This window comes from Balaenoptera acutorostrata, chromosome 15 (assembly GCF_949987535.1).
Source record: "Balaenoptera acutorostrata chromosome 15, mBalAcu1.1, whole genome shotgun sequence".
Taxonomy (NCBI): Eukaryota; Metazoa; Chordata; class Mammalia; order Artiodactyla; family Balaenopteridae; genus Balaenoptera; species Balaenoptera acutorostrata.
The window spans coordinates 62,091,784-62,111,514 of record NC_080078.1 but is presented as its reverse complement, the minus strand read 5'-3'; the positions used below and the strand labels follow the sequence as shown (position 1 = coordinate 62,111,514).

Below are 19,731 nucleotides of genomic sequence, written 5' to 3'. Positions count from 1 at the left end.
ACCGAAAGTCTCCCAACACACAGAGTGGATCTGTGAGCGGCCAGAGGCTCTTGGGAGTGGGAGCAGTCTGGGTCCCCAGGGAGGCCAATTCTGAGACAGAGCACAGGGCACAGGACATTGACTACTGAGTGTCCTTGGGATCGGCTGAAGGAGGGAGGAGGGAGGGGTACACAGGGCTGGCCAGAGGGAGGAGTTAAGCTGCAGTGCAGGTCCAGCGGCAGTTTCAGCCAACCCTCCAAGGAGCCCTGGAGCCAGAACAGCCTTTGGTGTTGGCACATTAAGCATCATGGAAGGTGGGAAGAGGCCCGGCTCTCTGCAGCCAAGGCAAACCCCGAAGGCACTGGCAGCTGGAGGCCACCTGCCAGTGGCCCTCCCGGTAACCGGAGCAAAAGCCCTTGCTTGAGGGGGGGTCCAGGGAGCACCCCTCTTAAGTCCACCGCGAAAGAGTATGTGGCAGGGAACAGTGCCTGCCTAGGCACCTGAGGATAAGTTGGTGTTCACGTCCATACACCCTTGGGGTAGAAGCGGTGGACAGACAGATGGCTGGACTGGAAAAGAGATGGCCAGCAGCGTGAAGGTCCAGCAAGTTCCCAGGTGTATCAAACTCAAGGAATCCCCCCTCCACCCCGGAACTGGCCTCAACAGGTCTGGGCACAAATCAGGTGGGAAACTGGAGTCACTGCACCAGGGAGGGGGTGGCCCGGAGCCCCAGAACCATGGAGACTCAGGCAGGGGGCGGCGCTCCAGCACTTCTCAAGAAGTTTGGAGCCCCAGATGCAGGCAGCACAGTTGCCCATCCCTAATCTTAAGACAAAATCCATTCCTACCTAGGCTTCTCAGGAAGCCCCAGGCACTGGCAAAGAGCAAAGGCAAACCCAGCTTTATTGGTAAAAAGGACTTGACTAGGAATTCCTACCTGGCTCAAGTAGCAGCACCAACCAAAAGAATGGAGGGAGAGGGGGACGCAGGAAGCGGAAAGAAAAAAGGAAGAACGGAAGGAAGGAAAGGAGGGAGGGAGGGAGTATGAGGAAGGAAGGAACTGCAGACCAGGGTCTGAATGGGGACGTGGTCTTGGAAGGAGAGAACTCAAGGCTCTGGGTGTGGGGAAGAGACCAGGGAGGGAGGGGTGGCCCATGGCCCCGCCATCTAGAAGGGCAGCAGCTCTTCCACAGGGATGTTGAGGACAATGTCCATGTCAGGGGTGCACCTGGTAGGAAAAAGCAAAGAGGGCTGTGAGACACCAAGCAGGGGCGCCAGAGCTGCAAGTAGGGGAGCACGGCCTCAGAGGAGCCCTGCTCTTTAGAACACGGGTACTCGCTTGGGGAGCCCAAAACACAACCTCTGAAGTGCTGGGGCCCCACAGGATGAACACTCTCTCTGGAGTCAGGATGACTGGTTGGGAAGCCTAACTCTGTGTCACCTTGAGCACACTGCTTCTCCTCTCTCAGCCTCTGGGCTTCACTGGGCACCTATGTAACAAGCACTCACTATGTGACAGACCCCAGGCGAGCCTCGTTTCCTCATCTGTCAACTGGGGAGGGTCCACCTTCAGTCACTGATGGGAAGATTAAATGAGACCATGCCAGCATGTAATAAGTGCTCAGTAAAAAACAGGCATTATTCTTTCCATAAAAGTAGCAAGAGCAGTGGGTTCCCATCTGCACTATTTTCCCATCTCAGTGACCAGCAGAACATTTATAAGGCTCCAGGATTACATTCTCCCTCCCAATTCTCTCACCCACTCTCATGGTACATACTGATGCACGCTGAAGTATTTAGACATGAAATGTCAGGATGTATGCAATTTACAACATTTCAGAAGAAAGAAAAAGGAAGAAATGAAGATGAAGCCAATATGGCAAAAATATAACTATTTCTAAATCTAGATGGGTAACTGGGTATTCATTATAATACTCTCTCGACTTTTCTGTATATTTGAAATTGTTCAAAATAATAGTGAAAAAAAAATGCATCTCTGTACTGGCAATGCCCAAATTTCCATCTCCAGTCAATATCTGTCTTCTGATATCTACACTCATACCCTCAACTGCCTACCTGACAGCTCCATGCTGAGGTCTCTGCAAACTAAACTCAGTGTCCCAGTCAACTGCTGACTGACCTGCGCAAGCATCCTTCACCCCCCCGGCCCCAGCCTTCCCTCTCTCTGGATCGGGCACCACTACCCACCCTGTTACAAAAGCCAGAAACCCAGGGGTCATTCTTGACACCTCCCTGTCCTTGACTTCCCAAATCCAAATATCACCAAGGGCTACGGATTTACCTTCTTCAATACTTCTCCACTCCATCCATCTCTCCTCTGCCTTCTGCCACCCACCCTGGCCAAGTCACTCCCAACCACCGCCTCCACACACGACTGCCGTCACACCCAACCAGACTCCCAGCAGCTCCTCTGGCTCCTCTCCAATATCTTCTCCACCCTCTTTTCAAAGTGACTTTTCTTGGAATGCAAATCTGATGTCACCACTCAGCTTAAAATGTCTTTGCTTTCAGGGTCAAGTACCAAACTCTTCCCTCGGTCTACCGGGCCCTGCATGGAGGTTCCTAGGGGCTGAGCTGTCCTGCTTCCTCCCCGTTACCCTCCCCATCACTCTGCATTCCAGCCTCATTCGGCTCCTGGTGAACACCAAGCTCCCTCCTACCGCACATCCTCCACAGCCTCACTGCTCGGCTTGTGAGCCAGGGGCTGCCAGCATCAGCCTCACCCGGGAGCTTCTCAGAAATGCTGACTCCTGAGCCCCACTCCAGACCCACTGGTTCAGCATCTGCTTTGTAACGAGATCGCTAGGTGATTCCTGTGCACATTCTGGTTGGAGAAACTCTGCCTAGGGATGCGTCATTCCCATATTTGAGGAGGAGGAAGCTTCGTCCCATTCCTGGTGTCTCCCTGCCCGTGGAAGGGCATCAACAGGCATACTGCTCCTGGCCTCTCTTTACTCACTCTGCCCCTGGAAAGGGGTACAATGACCTGAACAGTGAGTCTGGAGAATAGGATGGGGCATGGGTAGCCCTGCCCTGTTCTCTCTCAGCAACGAGCAGCCTGCAAGGACTACACCCTCCACTGCTCCAACACAGCTGACCAAGGAGCTCGATTTGCCTAATTCTGGGTTCAGTATTCGGAAGCCGACATACCTGGAGATAGAAGCTGTTGATACATTCTCTAAAATCAGCTTTATCAGAATAAAAGTGAGAGTCTGGCCCATGTCTGCCTTGCCCCTTTCAGTCTTATTTCAAGGTGTTCAGAGCTCAGATCAGGACAACGGTGCCTACTCACCACACCCCCAAGACGCCAGCACCACCACCTGGAAATGTTCTTCCTTCAGCCCCTTTTGCCCAGTGAACTTGTACGCATCATCCTTCAGACCTTGGTTGAAACTGTCACATTCTCAGGGAAACCTCTCTTGACCCTCCAGACTCCTCTCTGTCCGGGCTACGCTCTGCCAGGGCCACATCCGTACCTCTGCTTCAGCAGCTCTGGGGTCAGCTGCAACGGGACATTTGTCGGTGGCTCGTTACCGATTAATGTCGGGGCCCCTCCTTGGTTCCATGGTGGCAGAGCCAAGGGTTGCTTGCACTCACAGTGCCTGGCGCTCCATAGGCACATCATAAACTTGACAGTACTTTTTAAGGAAAGTAAGAGGAGAATGAAGAATAGGAGGTAGAGGAGGAGGAAGGAAAGGGAGAGGAAGAGGAGATAGACACAGAAGCTAAGAAGAAGAAAAATAATTTGCAGATGGTAAGATCTGCCCCACATAGAGAGGCGTGGCCTGGTGGGATCCTCACCCTCAGACCCAGAGGGCCTGACCCAAGGGAGGGCAGGCAGAGAACTGGTTTTGGAAGGAGGGAAGTCCCTCCTTTGGGGCCCAGAATTCTGCCCCACAGAGAGAACACCCTTCTCTCCCTGCAGTGTGCCTTCCAGGCCATTCTTCTCTGGAGCCGACCACCCCACTCAACACTGTCTTCCTGAACACCCCAGGAGCTTAGGGGTGTACCCACTTGGTTGAAACATGGAATCTGGAATTGGAAGGGTCCAGAGAGATTACCTAACTCAGCCTGCTGTGCAGAGACGGGACACTAAGGCCCAAAGATAGGAAAGGTCACATCTGCTACACAGTCAGCGGCAGAGCCAAGGCAAAAACCCAGCCTCCTGCCTTCTCCACCAGGCTGCCTTCCCCGAGAACAGAGAGCTTCTTCGAGTCCAGAGCATGGCTAGTTTAAGAGGTAGCTACACAAGGATCACATACTTGGATCTCCGAAGCAGAATGTCCGCAAATACAATCTCTCGGGGTTCCCAGATCTGAAACTGGAGCTGTTCCATCTCAGCCCTTAATATGGGTATTTCCTCCTCAAAATGGTCTATAAACTGAGGAGAGCAGGGGAAAGTGAGAAACGAAACATTCCCCAACCAAAGGGAGAAAAGGGCAAAATGAACAAGGATTATTCCTCATTCATCTACGGAAATGGCCTGGGCTTTGTCACTGGGACTTCTGGACTCCAGAGGTGGGGGGGCCTCGCTGTGCAGGGCAGGGCTGGCTCACAAGTTACTGACGATGTTTGATGGTGCTGGAAAGGGTGAGGGGATCGTGGAGAATGGAGACAGGTTGCAAATGGGTGGTAGCGCTTGACAGTGAGAATTAATGGGGCCTGGTGGAGATGATGAAGGCCATTCACTTGGATAACTGATGAAGGTGCAAGATAACAAAAATTACCGCCAGCGGGTGGTGATGGTGGACTTCATTAACACTGGTCATGAGTGATGCTCAATGACAAGAATTCAGAGGTGAAGACCGGGGTTGGGTAGGGAAATTAAAGTGATGGTCGTGTGGTGATGCTTGGTGATGTTGCTGATGGGTCATGGCCGCTGGTGTTGGTTAATGAGGCAAACCCTAGGCCAGCATGAATCCCCTTCTCAGATGAATGATAAGTGGCATTAATGGCACTGCCAAGGAGGAAGGCTAACACCAGAGTCAGAGACCTCATGAGCGCCAGATCAGGACAAGCCTGACTCCCACAGGTCCTGGGGACCACCCACCCTCCTGCTCTAGCCCAGGGGTGACGACCACCTTTGCTGCCCACTCACTTCTCGGAACTTGTCCATGTATTTCAATATGACCCGGCTATTCCAAGTCTTCTGCAGGAGCGCCTCCTGATGAACATGCTGGATTTTCTGCAGAGGAAGGAGAGGTCTGGCCCCCAAGTCTGGCCCCAGGGGCTACCATGCACTGGGTAGCACGGTGGGTGTGTGGGGGGCCTGGAGGCAGAGAACAGGGAAAAAAGCAGGGCTGGGGGCAGGACCTGGATACCTGCCACAGTGGCTGGCTACTCACCACGACCAGAGACCTCAGAAGGTTTTTTTTCTTATTCTGAATCTGGTTGGACATAGACGCCAGGACCATTCTGCACATCTCACTGAGGTCATCCAGCTCATCCTGGGGGTCAGCAGGAGGGTGTTGGCCACCAGCCCTGCCTCCCACATGGTCTGGCGAGGCAAGGCCATGGGCTCACCTACCTGCTGGCTGTCCTTCACCTGCTGCAGCTGGCGCACAAGGTTGGCAACCTGGACCGATTTGATGGCATACTCACGGTCCTTATAAGTGCTCACGAAGCTCACTTTCTTGTGGACCTTCTCGATCTTGGCATCCAGCTGTTCCACCTGCTGCTCCAGGTCTGAAGAGATCAGGAGGGACAGAAGGCAGGATCCTCCCTCAAGAACCCCTCTGGGGAGACCCAAGAGGCAAAGCTCTCCTTGTCCAATGAATTGGGGTCTGGGCTGAAGCAAGTTCACACAAGGCTGGGAGGTGGTGGACAGTTAAGCCCCTAGAGAGCTCTTTACCTTCACAGGAGAAGAGGCAATGCTGGGTAGGAAAGAAACTATCCCCGTGCAAGATCCCTAGGCAAGCCCCGGCTCTGTCACTGACACTGCATGACCCTCACCAAGACCCTCCCTCTCTGGACCTCAGTCTCCTCATACACATGCTCCCAAGGCAATGAGCCCAGTGAAATGGGGCAACACTGGCTCCCAAGACATGACCAGGGCAGGATTAAGACAGTCTATCCTGCCACCCTCCATGGAGGGGATCCCCAGCGTCTGAGGCTGCCTGACACACCGCCCCTCCCCTCAGAAGGCTTCTAGTCTGCTCAGGGGAAAGAAACCACAGGCTCAGCAGGTCTGTGGCCAGTGACCTGTCCCAACCACTGACTCCCAGAGGGACCCTGGCAAGAAAGAGGGAGGCTGGGATTGGATGCTGGCTCCTAGCTGTATAACCTTCAGCAGGCTACTTCACTTCCCTTACCCTCAGTTGTCTCATCTGTAAAATGGGAGAAAAGAAAAACTTCCCTGCCTTACAGGTAGTCGGAATGATGGAGAGTGAGCCCATATAAACAAAGCACATAGGGCCTGCAAGTGCTAAGTGCTTGATAAGTAAGCTGTCAGCTGTGCATCTTAGCAGTCCCATCGGCCTCAGAAGGGACGTGATGGGCCTGATGGTTTCCGAAAGGGAGGTGCAGGGGGAATGCCCAGCAGCTGACCTCCCCAGAGGGCCAGGCGAGGGTCAAGGAGTCAGCCCCAGGGACTCTTACTGTGTATCTTGGATTCCTCCTTCTCCTCCCATTCCTGAAGCTCACACTGCATCTGGTGCAGCTTCTTCTTGTTTGAGTACTCCAAGATGTCAGCGATGGTCTGTGGGAGTGGGGGGCGGGGAGGGGGGTCAGCTCACCCCAAGCCTCCACTGGTGCGGCCAAAGCACAGACTGTCAGAGGACTCAGCACTTCCTCAGAGGAGTCTCCAAACCCAACCCCACACATACTGTGTGCCAGGCAGAACTCCTCTTGGGGTGGGTGCTGTTGTGCCCCAGTTTTACAGGGCTCAAAGGTTAACTCAAAGTCTTCCAGCTAATAAGTGCTGATGGGGATGAGTCCCCACCACCCCCCCACCACCCCCAGTCTGATTCCAAAACCCAGGTAGGTGGGCGGGGGGTGGGGGTGGGGGTTGGGGTGGTGGCTTGCGGAGTGTGTAAGAGATGTATCCTCCACATGGAGGAAGCAGTTTGCGCAACAAGCCGGGAGAGGCCGGGAGAAAGCAGGAGAGGGCGCCCAAGCGCTCAGGAGGGCGGCGTCGCAGGCTGGACCGCAACGCAGGGCAGAGGCAGGGCTGCCGGGCCACGGTGGGGGCTCACCGTGAAGACGTCCTGCTGCTGCAGCATCACCCGCACTTTCAGGGCCGAGCTGTCCTCCGTGTCCTGGATGGTCTTGATCAGTTCCCCACAGAGCTTGGTGAGGAAGTCCTCGTGGTTGCAGAGCTCCTGGTGCGCGGTTCGCCGGTTCCCGAGCGTCGTCTGCAAGCGGAGGAACAGGGAAGGGGGGCAGTGTTCCGTGATGCGCGGAGCTGGCCGGAACCTCCGGGAGCCTAGGGACCACTTCCCTCCCGCCGCAATCCGCCCCCTTGCGGCCTCGACTGGTAAATGCCACCCGAGCTGGGCGGCGGTTCCCCATTGTCTGCGGGTCAGAGCACCTTGAATTATTTCATCCTTTCTGAAACACCCATTTTCCCATAGTTTTACACTCTGAGGTGGGGATATATCTTACAGTTGGTGGCGTGTTACAGTCTAATTGACAAACATTTTATTAGTGGGTAATTAAGATAAAGGTACGCCTTATTATCAATGGCTTCTTAGAATCGATGAACTATAGTACTAGCAATAATAGAAAACGCCCAAGTAGGAAAGATGATGGCCGAGGAGACGGGCCTTGTCTGGAGAAGAAGCAGGAGAGGCAGAGTGGATGATAATCGCTACCGTTTCTCGTCAGGCAGCTGAGCTGAGTGAGGACTGTTTCATACAACAGCCCCTGGGGAAAGAATGAGCCTCTAAGGGATTAAGGGACTTGCCTAAGGGCCCCCAAGCAGGTACACATAACCTACAATAATAATAACAACAAGAACAATTGCTGAGGGCTCCTCACTCAGCAGGCGGCTCAGGGTATCCGCTTACCCTCCAACAACCCTATGTTCCCCAGCTCTATTTTACTGATAGGTGGATGTTCAGGCAGGTTACATGACTGCCCCAAAGTTGCACAGCCAGGAAATAGTGGCACCGGAACTCGAAAGGCAGACTTCTGACTCCCAATGTCTATCTTTCCACTACACTAAGATGAGGAACTGAGTGGGCCTAAAGCTGCAAGGCGTGGCTGAACCTCACAGTGATCAAGACTTGGATGTTAGGCCTCGACACACCTTGGTTCAAATGCCAGCTCTGCCACTTCCCACCTAAGGGAACCTGGGCGAGTCAGTCAGCCTCCCAGAACCCTGCTATACTCATTCTGTAGGTTAGGAAACTAATACCCGCTTCAGAGAGCTGCTGCTATAAAAAACAGATGAGGTAATATTCACAATCAAGCCACTTAGTGGCACGCCTCACACACTCAGTGACTAGTCACCGTTCTCACCGGTTCTCACCCTCCACCTCTGCCAGGCTATGTGCTCTCGTCTTTATTCCTTCTGTTCTTCCTCATTTCTCTGTCCTTTGCTAGAAACTACCTCTTCCTAGCCCTCAGCTCCCATATTCCTCACACAATAATGAGTAATAGTGCAAATGCACAGAGTACTTATTATGAACTCTAAAGTATGCTAAGCACTTCTCATGCACTACCTCACTTGGGACTATTATTATCCCCACTTTAGGGAAGCAGAACTTGAGGGTCAGAGGGATGCAGTACCTTACCCAAGGTCACACATCGCAGAGCCGTTGTCCTTGAAGTCTGGGCTCCTAGCCACTCCACCATCTTGCCTTCACATCTCCAGACCAAAACATCTCCAAATATGGCCCACAGGGACCAGAAGCATCTTGTGAAAAATGCCAGTCTCTGAGTCTCGGGCCCACTGAGCCCCACTCCCAGGTGATTCTGATAAAGTGTAGAATTAATGACCTCTGCTCTAGAAATGGATCTTCCCTGACCACCAGCTCTAGGGTAGAAACCCTGCTTTGTGTCGGTCCTGACCCTTACCCAATTTGTAATTACATAATTACAGTTTGTAATCATGTCTCCCCTTTTCCCAATTTATTTTTCTCCTAGGACTCATCACTACCAAACATAACATGTTTTTCTTATTATCTTGTTTCGTGTCTGTCTACTCAACTAGAATTTTACAGCCAGGAGGGCAGGGGCTTTGGTTGTTTTGTCACAGCTGTATGTATCTCCAGCACACAGGACAGTGCCTGGAGCTCCATAAGTATGGGTTGAATAAACTGATGAGTACTACTCTTTGGGGGTTTTAATTCATTTATTATGTGTCTCCCCACTAAAGTATAAGCTCCATCACAGCACAAATTCTAAGGGCCGTGTTCACAGCTGTGTCCCCAACACCCGGCTTGGTGCCTGGCACATTGCAGGCATTCTCTCAGGAGTTGTTGACCAAATAAGTGACTGTCCTAAGGCTGAGGGGCAGAGTCAGGATCCTACTTCGTATCCAAGAACAAACCAACTGAGTCATTTCTGCTCCCTTGCTCTGTTTCCCCCTTGTCCCCACAGCCTGTTCTGCACACAGCAGCAGCAGCCCAAGGACTCCTGTGAAAATCTAAGTCAGATCATATCCCCACTCTACTCAGAATCCTCCAGGGTCTTCCTGCCTTACTCTATACAAACACAAAGCCTAATCATGGACTACAGGGCTGTATACAAGCTATCTCCTTCCCCCCCCACAGCCCACCATCTTTCTTCCTCATCACCTGGCCCATCACTGACCTCACACCAACCTCAGGGCCTTTGCACTTCCAGTTCCTCGGCCTGGAACATTCCCCCTCAGATGTCACCACCTTAGCAGCCTTCCCTGACCACCCTCCTAAAACAGTCATGGCCACTCCCTCCTCTGTGCCTCTTTAGCCCCTAACCTTATTTTACACTTCTTCATAGCTCTTATCCTCACTACACGTATTACATTTTTATCTGTCTTACTTACTGTCTGTCTCCCCCAGTAGAATGTGAGCTCCCTAAGGTCAGAGGCCACATCACTGGTGAATCCCCACACCTAGAACAGGGTCTGGCACATAGTAGGTGCTCAAATATTTGTTGACTAAACAAATGAATGATTGATTACAAGAGACAGTATTAGGAACTAGTTAGGAGCACAAGTTTTAGAGCCAATTGTCCAAGTTCATGTTTCAAACAAAAACACATAAACCCTTCTAAAGTCAGGATAAAAATAACATCAGAAATATGAGTTCCTACTTTACGAATGCAGGGCTGCCTCTAGACCATTTTTGCAAAATTGAAGGTTAAAGGGAAAAAAAGGTTTCAAGGCAAATACATTTTTCCCTATTTCTTTATATAACAGTCATTGTTCATTGACTTATCATACTAAAAACTTTCCTGAAGAAGAGTTCTTCTACAGTATTTTGTAGTATTTATAGTATTTAGTATTTTACTTTCTCCTATGAACACAAAAGCCCCCTCTTCTTCTAGTCATTTCAAATACTTTGAAACAATGTTCAGAAGCCATAAAAAAGTAATGGATGGTAAGAAAATCAATTATCAAAAGTTCTATTAGTTGATGTGAAAATTTTTAATAGTAAGCTCCTAAGCCTCGCTTTAAGATGCACTGTATTCCATGAAAGGCTAATTTACTGGAAATTTTAAAATGAACAAGCCACTAAATTGTGTTCCTAATGCAGTAAAATAAAAAGTGATTCTGCTCAGAGTGAGCACGGTCCTGCCAACACCTTGATCTTGGACTTCTGGCCTCCAGAACTGTGAGACAATAAATTTCTACCGTTTTAAGTCAAAAAAAAAAAAAATTACTGATTTGTTTCTCTGGGATCCTCCAAAGGTGAAGAGCGAGTTGGTTTTATTTGTTCTTTCATAGATGTTCATATATTTCATGTTTTAATGCATTGCAGTCATTAATGTTAAAAAAAAAAAGTGATTCTGATCATTTTTCTGAGTCTTAAACACAAAGGCAAGGGACTTCCGTAGTGGTCCAGTGGTTAAGACGCTGTGCTCCCAATGCAGGGGGCGCAGGTTCGATCCCTGGTCAGGGAACTAAGATCCCACATGCCTTGCAGCGCGGCCAAAAAACACAAAAACAAAGGCAAACTGCTGTTTGCCTAACTGGCTTTGACCCCTGGTACTGCATTTTCTAGCTGCGTGGTCTGTGTCATCTCCCTGCACCTCAGTTTCCCCATCTGTAAAAGAGGGATGATGATAAGTGTGCCCACGGGGTTGCTGTGAGGAGGAGGAGTCAAGTCAGGCACCCATGAAGTGCTCAGTGCATGTTTGCTATCACCATCCCCCGCCCCCTGCCCTGGGCCCTGGTGCCTGTGGAAAGATGCCCCTCATACTCTCATTAGTCGGATTTTGGTCTGTGTCTTCCCCGAGTCCAATTTTCCTCTGCGCAGTTCTAGTGGATTCCTCGGCTGGCTTGTCATCCACAAGGTGGGCTTGGATTGCAGCCCTAGGGTATAGGAAAGGACAGAGAGAGTGTGAGGGTAGAGGCGGATCTGGGGTCAGGTCCCAGGGAATGCACCAGCCATGAGAGACCCCAATGCCATCCACTCATGTCCTTATAATGTACAACAGTGAGACTGAGGAATGAAGCTCACATCCATCAGTTAGCTCCCAGGCCCCACTCTGAGCCTTGTTATAAAGGACAGAGAAGCCTAGGAGACTTCCACATACCACAGTGACTGTGGGATTGAACAGAGGGGAGGAGAGGGGTAGCAGCAGGAGATGGCCAGACATCCCCAATCTCTCCCACCAAGCTGGCCGGTGGCAAGCTCAGAAGGGGTAGGGGTTAACAGCAACAACTAAAGAACCAGACAGCCTGGGTTTGAATCTGGATTCTGCCTTCTACTAGCTATATGACCTTGGGCAGGTCACATGACCCCTCTGTCCCTCAGCTTTCCCATCTGTAAAACAGAAATAATCATCATGCCCACCTCACAGAGTTGTAGTGAAATTAAATAAGAAGTTACTATAAAGTATTTGGAATAGTGCCTAACCCATATTCAGTGCTAAATATAAATTACTAGTTGTCACTGTTATTACCAATGACCTGAGAATTGGGATCAGGACCACAGCATCAGATAAAGGCACAGGAGCCATGCAAAATGCTAACCAGCTGTCTCCGGAATACCTGTAAAAGCTGTGGTCCTGCCAGATGAGAAGTACACGAAAATAATTCAGATAAGAAAAAGGCATTCGGAGGGCATGTTCTGAGAATCCCTGCTTCCTCTCCACGCGTCCTGTGCAGTTATGAGGCAAATCACACAGATCATCACAAACGTTGCTGCTGCCTTGTCAGCCCCCGCCAACATCTCTGTTGGAGGTGCAACCCAGTTCATTTTTGAAAAATATTATTTCTTTTATGGATCAATATCCTCAATTTAGTATTAAGTGTTGAAGTGACAAAGTAAATTAGAGTAATTTTGTGTTAAAGTTATGAATTATCTGTATGTATCTGGTATTTAATTGTATTGTTTGAGAGATGGAGTGATTAATAGATTAATTTTGTGGTTCTAATTTAAAATGTGTAAGTGAGATTTTGATTTAGATTTGTTTTAAGTTGAAAGGTTTAATACACTCTTATTAAATGTGTATAAATTACCACAACTTTTAAATGAACATAAGATTATCCATATTTAGAAGTTTATTTATTAGATATACAAGAATTACATTAAATACCCAGTGGTTTTGTTAATCAGAACAAGTGAACTTTTTGAAAATGAGAGTGAATATATTAAATTTTAAAGGTGGCTTAAACGATTTAGGAGAATTTAATTAACCAACTTCCAAAACCCCCTTCACAAGGGTTTTTAAAAATTATAACATTTGTTAAGTTGAACTTAAATACTTAAGAAGATTTGTCGCTTTAATAAGGAGTATTTCTTTTCATTAATGGTGGTAGCCCTGATTTATCTTTTTTGTAATTAAACTTTTTATTTTTAAATAAATTCAGATTACATTTACTTAAGAAATAATGCAGAGAAATCCTATGTTCCCTTAACCCAATTTTTCCCGACCGTAACATCTTGCAAAACTAAGTACACTATCACAACCAGGACATTGAAAGACAACATTTCCACAACCACAAGGATCGCTCATGCTGCCTTTTATTGCCACACCCACTTCCCTCCCCTTCCATGCTCACCCTACCTCTGTCAATCACTAATCTGTTCTCCATTTCTACAAATTCTGTCATTCCCAGATGGTTATACAAATGGAATCATACAGTATGTCACTTCTGAGATTGGCTTTTTTCACTCAGCATAATTCTCTGGAGATTCATCCAAGTTAGTGAATGTATCAAAAGTTCTTTCCTTTTTCTTGCTGAACAGTACTACATGCTATGGAATGGATGTACCATAGTTTGTTTAACTACTCACTCATTAAAGGACATCTGGATTGTTTCCAGTTTGGGGGTATTATGAATAAGGCTACTCTGAAACTTTCATGCACTTTTTTTTTTTTCACTTTTTTAAATTGAAGTACAGTTGATTTACAAGTTGTCTTAGTTTCTGGTGTACAGCAAAGTGATTCAGTTATACATATATATATATGTGTGTATATATATATATATATATATATATATATATACTTTTCATATTCTTTTCCATTATAGTTTATTACAAGATATTGAATATAGTTCCCTATGGTATACAGTAGGACCTTGTTGTTTATCTATTTTATATATAGTAGTTTGTATCTGCTAATCCCAAACTTCTAATTTATCTCTATACCCACCTTTCCCCTTTGGTAACCACAAGTTTGTTTTCTATGTCTGTGAGTCTGTTTCTGTTTTGTAAATAAGTTCATTTGTATCATATTTTAGGTTCCACATATAAATGATATCATATGATATTTGTCTTTCTGATTCACTTCACTTAGTATGGTAATCTCTAGGTCCATCCATGTTGCTGCAAATGGCATTATTTCATTCTTTTTTATGGCTGAGTAGTATTCCTGTGTGTGTGTGTGTGTGTGTGTGTGTGTGTGTGTGTGTGTACACACCACATCACCTTTTTTTTTTTAACATCTTTATTGGAGTATAATTGCTTTACAATGGTGTGTTAGTTTCTGATGTATAACAAAGTGAATCAGCTATACATATACATATATCCCCATATCTCCTCCCTCTTGCGTCTCCCTCCCACCCTCCCTATCCCACCCTTCTAGGTGGTCACAAAGCACCAAGCTGCTCTCCCTGTGCTATGTGGCTGCTTCCCACTAGCTATCTATTTCACATTTGGTAGTGTACATATGTCCATGCCACTCTCTCACTTCATACCAGCTTACCCTTCCCCCTCCCAGTGTCCTCAAGTCCATTTTCTACGTCTGCCTCTTTATTCCTGTCCTGCCCCTAGGTTTTTCAGAACCTTTTTTTTTTTTATAGATTCCATATATATGTGTTAGCATACGGTATTTGTTTTTCTCTTCCTGACTTACTTCACTCTGTATGACAGACTCTAGGTCCATCCACCTCACTACAAGTAACTCAATTTCATTTCTTTTTATGGCGAGTAATATTCCATTGTATATATGTGCCACATCTTCTTTATCCATTCATCTGTTGATGGGCACTTAGGTTGCTTCCATGTCCTGGCTATTGTAAATAGAGCTGCAATGAACATTGTGGTACATGACTCTTTTTGAATTATGGTTTTCTCAGGGTATATGCCCAGTAGTGGGATTGCTGGGTCGTATGGTAGTTCCATTTTTAGTTTTTTAAGGAACCTCCATACTGTTCTCCATAGTGGCTGTATCAATTTACATTCCCACCAACAGTGCAAGAGGGTTCCCTTTTCTCCACACCTTCTCCAGCATTTACTGTTTGTAGATTTTTTGATGATGGCCATTCTGACTGGTGTGAGGTGATACCTCATTGCAGTTTTGATTTGCATTTCTCTGATGATTAGTGATGTTGAGCATCCTTTCATGTGTTTGTTGGTAATCTGTATATCTTCTTTGGAGAAATGTCTATTTAGATCTTCTGCCCATTTTTGGATTGGGTTGTTTGGTTTTTGATATTGAGCTGCATAAGCTGCTTGTAAATTTTGGAGATTAATCCTTTGTCAGTTGCTTCATTTGCAAATATTTTCTCCCATTTGGAGGGATGTCTTTTCATCTTGTTTATGGTTTCCTTAGCTGTGCAAAAGCTTTTAAGTTTCATTAGGTTCCATGTGTTTATTTTTGTTTTTATTTCCATTTCTCTAGGAGGTGGGTCAAAAAGGATCTTGCTGTGATGTATGTCATAGAGTGTTCTGCCTATGTTTTCCTCAAAGAGTTTTATAGTGCCTGGCCTTATATTTAGGTATTTAATCCATTTTGAGTTTATTTTTGTGTATGGTGTTAGGGAGTGTTCTAATTTCATTCTTTTACATGTAGCTGTCCAGTTTTCCCTGCACCACTTATTGAAGAGGCTGTCTTTTCTCCACTGTTTATTCTTGCCTCCTTTATCAAACATAAGGTGACCATATGTGTGTGGGTTTATCTCTGGGCTTTCTATCCTGTTCCATTGATCTATATTTCTGTTTTTGTGCCAGTACCATACTGTCTTGATTACTGTAGCTTTGTAGTATAGTCTGAAGTCTGGGAACCTGATTCCTCCACCTCCGTTTTTCTTTCTCAAGATTGCTTTGGCTATTTGGGGCCTTTTGTGTTTCCATACAAATTGTGAAATTTTTTGTTTTAGTTCTGTGAAAAATGCCAGTGGTAGTTTGATAGGGATTGCATTGAATCTGTAGATTGCTTTGGGTAGTATAGTCATTTTCACAATGTTGATTCTTCCAATCCAAGAACATGGTATATCCCTCCATCTGTTTGTATCATCTTTAATTTCTTCCATCAGTGTCTTATAGTTTTCTGCATACAGGTCTTTTGTCTCCTTAGGTAGGTTTATTCCTAGGTATTTTATCCTTTTCGATATCCTTTTGCACTGGTTTTTGTGTGGCCATAAGTTTCACTTCTCTGGAACAAATGCCCAAGAGTGCAATTGTTGGATCATTATGGGAAATGTGTGTTTAGTTTAATAAGAAACTGCCATATTCTTTTCCAGAATGGTGACTCCATTTCACATTCCCACAAGCAATGTATGCATGACTCAGTTTCTCCTCATTGCCAACATTTGGTATTATTACTATTTTTCATTTTAACCATTCTGATAGGTGTGCAGTGACACCTCACTGTGGTTTAATTTGCATAGCCCTAATGGATAGTGATGTTGAACATCTTTTCATGTGCTTATTTACCATGTGTATTTCCTCTTTGGGTGAAATGCCTCTTCATATCTTTTGCCCATTTTCTAACTGAATTGTTTTTCTATTGACTTTTGAGGGTTCCCAATATATTCTACAAAGCAGTCCTTTGTCAGATATGTGGTTTGCAAACATTTTCTCCAAGTCTGTAGCTTGTCTTTTCATACTCTTAACAGAGTCTTTAAAAGAACAAAAGTCTTAAATTTTGATGAAGTCCAACTTGTCCATTTATTTCATTTTTCTTTTATGGATCCAGCTGTTCGTGTAAAGTCAAAGAACTCTTCACTTGGCTATCAGTCCCAAAGATTTTTCTCTCCTATATTTTTTTCTAAAAGTTTTACTGTTTTACATTTTATATTTATTTTTTACTCATTTCTCCAGTGGTTGACTGTGGCTCCTGGAGCCAAACTGCCAAATATCACAGCCTGGACGTGCCCCTCCTACCTGTGACCCTGGGAGTTACACCTGTCTGTGCCTCAGGTTCCTCATCTGTAAGAGGAGGTGATAACAGCACTCACCTCATGGGGTTGTTGGGAAGATTAAATGAAGTGATAGGTGTAAAGTGTTGAGAACAGTATCTAGCACATAGTAAGTGCTTGGTATATGTTAACAGCTCTTGTTCTGGTTGTGGTTGTGTCTGTTACATACCTCACCGCTTCCCCAGTGAAAGAAAAGGGCAAGAGTTTCCTTGTAGATGCTGTTTGAATAGGGTCTAGGACCAAAGACAAAAATTCTGTCACTACCACCAGGTTTTGTACTCATCACTTTATATCAATGATTCTCAACAGGGGTGTTTTAGATATATTGGCAGGGGGGGATCTGTGGGTTCTCATTGGGGGCCCAACTGGCATCTATAGGTGGGGGCCAGGGACACGAGACATCCTCCAGAACAGGACAACCCCATAAAACATAGAATTCTCCTGTCTGGCATAACTCTCCTAAGTCCTACTAGATATGACATAGGTAAAACCCCTATTTATAACAATCTGATCCCAGAACCTGACTCTGTTTTACATATAGCCACAAAGAATATTTTTCAGGGTTTTACTATAATGCTGAATTTTCCAAGAAAGCAACTACAATCAAGGGAAAATTGTGCTTTTTTTGTTTAGAACTTTACCAAGAGATGGGCACCACTTTGGAAATCTCAGTTGCAATGAAAAATCCCTCTTGGTATGTTATTTGAGTCCCTGATTTCCCACCGTGTGTCACTCTGCATTTGCAACTGTTATGTTCACCATAACATATGACTCCACATCTATGAGTAAGCTTCTGATGACTTTCTAATGTCTTCTAGTGGACTCCATCCTGAGCATTTACATACTGAAATATACTTTATTTAACTATAAATAACTTCCCATTTCCTTTACAGTTATGGTATTAAATTAATATTTAAAAATTATATATGTAGGTAGGTTATATTATCTATGACATTTATTTCAGGATACTAAAGGAATATTACAAAATATTTGTAATATTTGTCATTAAAAGGAGTGTTGGGTCTGAATAGCAATGCTTTACACAGATCTTCTCATTTAATTCTCACAGCAATCCTATCAGGTAAGTATTAGTGTCCTCATTTTACAAATGAGAAAACAAAAACTCATTCATCTCTCTCACTTTCCCAAGAGAGTAGATGGCAGAGCCAAGGTTTGAACCCATGTCTGCCTGAGCCAAGGCCTCAGAACTCCCCTGGAAGGCATGACAGTGATGTGGCAGAGATTATCCCAAGTTCACCAAACCCTGTTTTCTCTTCCTCCTGGACACAGAGCTGGATTATATTTCCCATCTTCCCTTGTGGTTAAGGGTAGGCATGTGACTGAGTTATGGACACTAGAATATGAGTAGAAGTGATGTGTGTCTGTGCCCTGAAAAAGAACTACCCACGGGATCATCCATACTCTTGCTCTCTCTCTTCTCTCTCTGCTGGATACAAAAGTACCCAGCAGAGGACTTCAAGGCCTTAAAAAATGTCATTGCCACAAGGTGAAGGAGCCTAGATCCCTGAATGATCATGTGAAAAAGATTACTCCCTCCCCGCTAGATCCACAAATGTACTTTGACATAAATGAGAAATATGTTTCTGTATTAATACTTGAAATCTGGGGATTGTTTGTTATAGTAGTTAGCCTACCCTGATATAAATGTTGTCACCAAGGGCCAAGAGCATCCACTCCATCCTGCCCCCAACTCCACCAGCACCCAAGTGCCTCTGCCCACCTGGCTGGATGGTAGTCCAGGTCTTCATTTTGCTTTTCTTAGTGTTGACAGTTCGTGGGATTGGAGGCAGAGTAGATGGCTTGGCTTTCTGCTTGGACTGCTGCCATGGAACATAATCCTACCAGACATAACACAAATCAGTCACACAGCTCATGGGCTCAAATCCCAGCTTCCCCCCTTACAGATATCTGTAACCTTGATCAAGTGGATTTACCTCTCTGAGCCTCAATTTTCTCATCTGTAAACTGGATCTAATTATAAAAGCTACCTCCACAGGTTGGTACAAAAATTCCAAAAGATGATATTTGTAAAGCATGTGGTAAGTGTTCCGTAAGTGTTAGCTATCACTTTTTCAGCAGCCAGCCAGAATTTACTAAGCACATCGGCTGGGAGGTGCTAAGAACTGTGAGAAACAGAAGGCATGGAAAAGACCCAACAGGAAAGCAATCAGAGATAAATAGAGAACAGTATAATACACCCTTACATCCTGATAGGTGGTGAGAAAACTGAGCTTCAGAGCCACGCCCTCGGTCCCACAGCAAATGCGTGACAGAGCCGGGCCTGGATAAAGCTGACTGCAAGCCCAGGGTCAGCAAGCCCCACCCACATACCTTCCCTAGCCCTCCTGGACTCACCAGAACCTGGAACTGGGGGACTGTGGAGCAAATCCCAGCGTGATTGAGTCTAGAAAGTGTTGGGGCGGGAAAGAACTCCCATCATTCCCAACCCACGGGATGCAAGCAGCAGACATGAAACTGGCATAGGGTCTCGAAGCCGAAACCTCATCCACTAGGGACACAAGCCAAGCAGGAGCTGGAGAGCTCGAGGGAGAGGCGGGGCTAGGGAGATAAGGGCGGGGGCGAGGGGTGGGGAGGGCGAGGTCAAAAGACCTTGGGACAACACCCAGTAAGGACCCAGCCAGAGATAGGTTGGGCGCACGCATGCGCGGTCCACCGCCCCTCCATACGCCTTTTACGTACTTCGGAAAGACGCGCGCCATTAGGGAGAATGGAAGAAGAATCCGGAGGCCTTGGGGCCCCGATCTTTTGGGATGCCTATTTGTTCGGCTTCTCCAACTTCCTTGTCTCAGCGTGGGTCGCGCGGTAACCAAGGCCACTCAAACTTCCCAGCGAGACCTGCCGCTTTCTTGCCTGTCTTGGTCTCCAAGGAAACGGACGCAGACTACCGAGCGCCTAGAGGAACTAATATCGCAAGGGAAAAAGTAGCTCTCTCCACATTTTTCTCATCGTGG

General features: G+C 46.6%; 1 protein-coding gene across 4 annotated transcripts; it reads right to left on the bottom strand.

Annotated features, from left to right (window-relative positions):
• Nucleotides 1-865: 865 nt before the first annotated feature.
• C15H20orf96 (chromosome 15 C20orf96 homolog) lies at nucleotides 866-19,393 on the bottom strand. Of its 4 annotated transcripts, none has more exons than XM_057530191.1 (10): nucleotides 19,115-19,389; nucleotides 18,480-18,597; nucleotides 11,349-11,461; nucleotides 7,194-7,352; nucleotides 6,598-6,697; nucleotides 5,528-5,685; nucleotides 5,346-5,447; nucleotides 5,099-5,185; nucleotides 4,263-4,381; nucleotides 866-1,207 (listed from the first exon to the last, which is right to left on the bottom strand). In XM_057530191.1, the coding sequence occupies exons 2-10, from the start codon at nucleotides 18,505-18,507 to the stop codon at nucleotides 1,147-1,149; spliced, it is 927 nt and encodes a 308-aa protein (XP_057386174.1). In that variant the 5' UTR covers nucleotides 18,508-18,597; nucleotides 19,115-19,389; the 3' UTR covers nucleotides 866-1,146. The 4 variants fall into 4 exon arrangements, with proteins under 4 accessions (XP_057386174.1, XP_057386172.1, XP_057386173.1 ...); XM_057530189.1 differs by lacking the exon at nucleotides 866-1,207 and adding an exon at nucleotides 3,335-3,638 and having other exon boundaries at nucleotides 19,115-19,393; XM_057530192.1 differs by lacking the exon at nucleotides 866-1,207 and adding an exon at nucleotides 3,371-3,502 and having other exon boundaries at nucleotides 19,115-19,387.
• Nucleotides 19,394-19,731: the final 338 nt, after the last annotated feature.

What these genes read in the sequence shown, in the direction of transcription:
- C15H20orf96 (XM_057530189.1), bottom strand. Translation starts at nt 18,507, where the DNA reads ATGAAGACCTGGACTACCATCCAGCCAG. An exon ending in CCAAAATCCGACTAATGAGA is followed by an intron (nt 7,353 to 11,348) that starts GTATGAGGGGCA and finishes CTCCGCTTGCAG; the next exon opens with ACGACGCTCGGGAACCGGCG. An exon ending in GGAGGAATCCAAGATACACA is followed by an intron (nt 5,686 to 6,597) that starts GTAAGAGTCCCT and finishes TGATCTCTTCAG; the next exon opens with ACCTGGAGCAGCAGGTGGAA.